General features: G+C 29.4%; 1 protein-coding gene across 1 annotated transcript in view; it reads right to left on the reverse strand.

Annotated features, from left to right (window-relative positions):
* Positions 1-1139: 1139 nt before the first annotated feature.
* LOC108753806 (adenylate cyclase type 10-like) overlaps positions 1140-3523 on the reverse strand; it is a 2715-nt gene continuing 331 nt past the window's right edge. The window contains exons 2-5 of the mRNA XM_018495717.1: positions 3062-3196; positions 2714-2989; positions 2387-2510; positions 1140-1311 (exon numbers count right to left, since the gene is read on the reverse strand). Of these exons, the coding sequence (XP_018351219.1) occupies positions 1140-1311; positions 2387-2510; positions 2714-2989; positions 3062-3196 (707 nt within the window). The remainder of the gene's footprint in view (positions 1312-2386; positions 2511-2713; positions 2990-3061; positions 3197-3523) is intronic.

The following is a 3523-nucleotide window of genomic DNA, read 5'->3' on the forward strand; positions in this document are numbered from 1 at the left end:
TCTTTTCCTCTCTATTCGTTTCTGCCTTCGGCAGCTCCTTTTATACTTAAAAATGAATATGGGAGTGTCCTTTCAGGACCAATCAGTACTCCTTGGAATTTGGTAGGACTTATGCCCGCGCTTGTTTCCTTAAGGCAGCAGGACTCCGCGCAAGCCCCACTCCCGGCACTACGAGTCTAGTTTTATCTTAATAATGAGAGTTTTTAATAATTTATAAAGATTCGATCTTACTTAACTAATATCCTGCGAGGCGAAGTGTGATGACATATTCTATAATAGATTATATTAATAATACATATTTTAAACTGCTACCGTCAAAATATATATAACTTCGTAATTCTTGGATAGATTTTAGTTCCATTAGAAATAAAAGGAAAAAAATAAAAGATATTCACCCTCGCAGTTGGAAGGTCTTAATTTTTACCATGTACTATTACTTAATTATTAGGCATATATACTATTGTTTAACATTTTTCTGAAAAAAGGCTCTCAACGGAAAAGATTATTGGTTAGATATTTTTTGTCTATGTGACGCATAAGGTGTACGAGCGTGAGCTATCTGTTTGTTTTGAATGTTTACAAAAACAGGAACCGAATAGGCCCTTCTATAAAAGGGACGGTTACAAAACCTAAACTAGAAGTACTAAACTAGAGATAAAATAAATCATATATTTATAATAAAGAGATAGAGGGTTTTATCGGGATATAACAGTACACATGGCTATTAATTTTTGCAATATTATTATTAAAATTAGAGTTTATCAAATTGATTTTACAGCTACATATTTATTTACGTAGTTAGGAATTTATTATTGATATCTCGGATAAGTTGTCACACTGCAAAAGAATTCAAAGTAATAATTTGTACAGCAAATATATCATGAAATAAGATTAAAGAACATATGCATTAGTCATCTCATAATAAGGTTGAAGAACATTTATAAATTATCGTAAAAAACACACAAAGTAAATTAACTAGTACATGATACAAAAAAGTCCTTAGATTTGCCAGCGAGGCCAATTAAATAATTATTTTAAATATTATAACGTTAAATTTATTAACAAAGCTAAACAACTACAAATTAATCTTACAAAAAATTAGCATTCGTTTTCAAGCTTCTTATTTTAACAATGTAAAATCATATACTGATTCCAACAATACCATTGTAAATATCTTGAGGTCTAGCCTGATACCACATTGCTGAGCAAGCTATAATCAGAGTATGTATACCGTTCGGCAATTTTTCATAAACATAATCTCTAGGATTTGCCCATTGCCAACTACTGGGCGCCACAAGAATATCACCACCTCTAGATAGAATTTATTGTATCACTATATATATATATTTTTTTATTTGTTTGTCTCTTATAAAATTAACAAAAAATAATTTTAATAAATTAAATTAGCGGAGCACATTTTATTCGCTTTGGTATTTTTTTACTCATAAATGTATAAATAAAGTGATATTTCTTAATTTATAATATTAAATATTATTTTTAATCGTACATGTGAGAATACAACCAATAGAATCAATGCTTTTAATGGTCTTAGATTTTCAGTGCTTATTTAATTTTGTGTAAATTTATATACTATGTATGTAATCCCGCATCGATTTTTCGGTCTTGAAACACAAACTTTACTAAACTACTATAGTAATATCACGAATTAAATTGACTAGCAATTTAACAATTTGATGCTTTTTTGCATCTTATAACAATCTTAATAATGAGTGACGTACTAAATCTTAACTGAGTGACATACTAAAATCTGTAAATAATTAATTCTTATTGCGAAAAATATTACCTTGGCCAGAAGTTGAACCCAGATCTCTTGCATTCCGTGCGAGCGTCCTAAACCTTAAAGAAATCTGGGTTCGACTCCCGACCGAGGTAATATTTTTATAAGAAGAAGATTACAAATTTTAATACGTCAGCATTATTAAAATCATTCTAAGATGCAAAAAAACATCAAATTGTTAAATTGTTAGTCAATTTAACTCGTGATATTAATGCGGTAGTTTAGTAGAGTTTGCATTTTAAGACCGAAAAATCATATCGGCGCACAGTTTAAAAAATTACATACGTAGTATATAAATTCACACAGAATTAAATAAGCACTTAAGATTCAGCTAAGACCGTTAAAGACGTTGATTCTATTATCTACTGATTGATTGTATTAATTTGTATTTATAATAACAACTTATAAATTTATACTAATTACTTATAATTAATGAATAGATTACATAAATAGATGAATTTTTATCTTTGTTCCCCTTCCTTTTTTATTCGTTTCATTTTAAACTTATATATTACTGCATAATTTATACCTACCTACATTTTAATAAATAAGTTAAAATGATAGATAATATTTGACTATATGTAATACCTGCATAATCCTTCGGCAAACTTTACATCCCAAACAGGTTTTCCAGTAATGACATAATAAGACATCGTTTCTGGATCACCAATAGACGTGAAATATGTTATTCCGGAAGCAATGGCAAGTTTTACTGTCAAAGACATTATTGAATTAACTTTTTTTAACTACCATCATATCGGAGATTCTGTAATCTATTGTATGTTTTTGAAAAATATAAATCTGTCGACTACTATATGTTTGTAAATTTTGATTTGTAGACTTATTAATGTTGACTTTCGAAAACGCTAAAATTTAGCATTTTGACATATTGATGCATTATTGATGCAATTGTACCTTTGAGTGATACACCAACATCAGTGTCATAGGTTCCAAAATGTTTCTGTATGATGCATGCAGTTTGCATTGCCTCCGTAGCGATATCACGCATAAGCATCCCTTCTTGGAGCTTCCACATTACTATAAACGCATCGCCGGAAAATTTCACAACATCTCCATTATGAGAAAGAATTTCCTGCACCATCGCGCCGATATAGCTGTTCAAAGTTTCCGATAACTTAGATGGACCACCAACACCAGTCTTCGTGAATTTTTCTGTGAGATCTGTGAAGCCTGCATTAAATACAATTGCACATTATAATTTGTAATTTGTCGTGATATAATAATTCAATAAATATCTCTAACCTGAAATATCACCGAGCATCAACGTTGTGTTATATTCTCTGGTCTCGTAATTGTCATAATAATCGAGAATTTCATCAGGACACATAGACGCAAATATTTTGGTATGGTGTTCCAATCTAGCACGCAACGATGGACCTGAATTATAGAGTACAAATTGAAATAATAATAAATGAATAATCTTTATTAAATTGTGAAGATTTTTAATAAAACGTTTCTCATGTTAATTATCAGGCAAATTATCGCGTAGAATTATTGAGTACTTTCGATATACCTACCAGTAATATATCAGTGGTATATTGGATACAAAGAAGAGACATTTTCTCGAATAAATATTGATATTTAACTTAATTTATTTAATTATTTAAAATTGCGATTATTAGCATTTTGTTATAGTTGATAGAAGTTTAAGATTCCATATTGTGTTAATACATTTAAAAAGTCTTTGTAGTGAAATACAAAATT

This window comes from Trachymyrmex septentrionalis, unplaced genomic scaffold, assembly GCF_001594115.1.
Source record: "Trachymyrmex septentrionalis isolate Tsep2-gDNA-1 unplaced genomic scaffold, Tsep1.0 scaffold115, whole genome shotgun sequence".
In the NCBI taxonomy this organism is placed as follows: Eukaryota; Metazoa; Arthropoda; class Insecta; order Hymenoptera; family Formicidae; genus Trachymyrmex; species Trachymyrmex septentrionalis.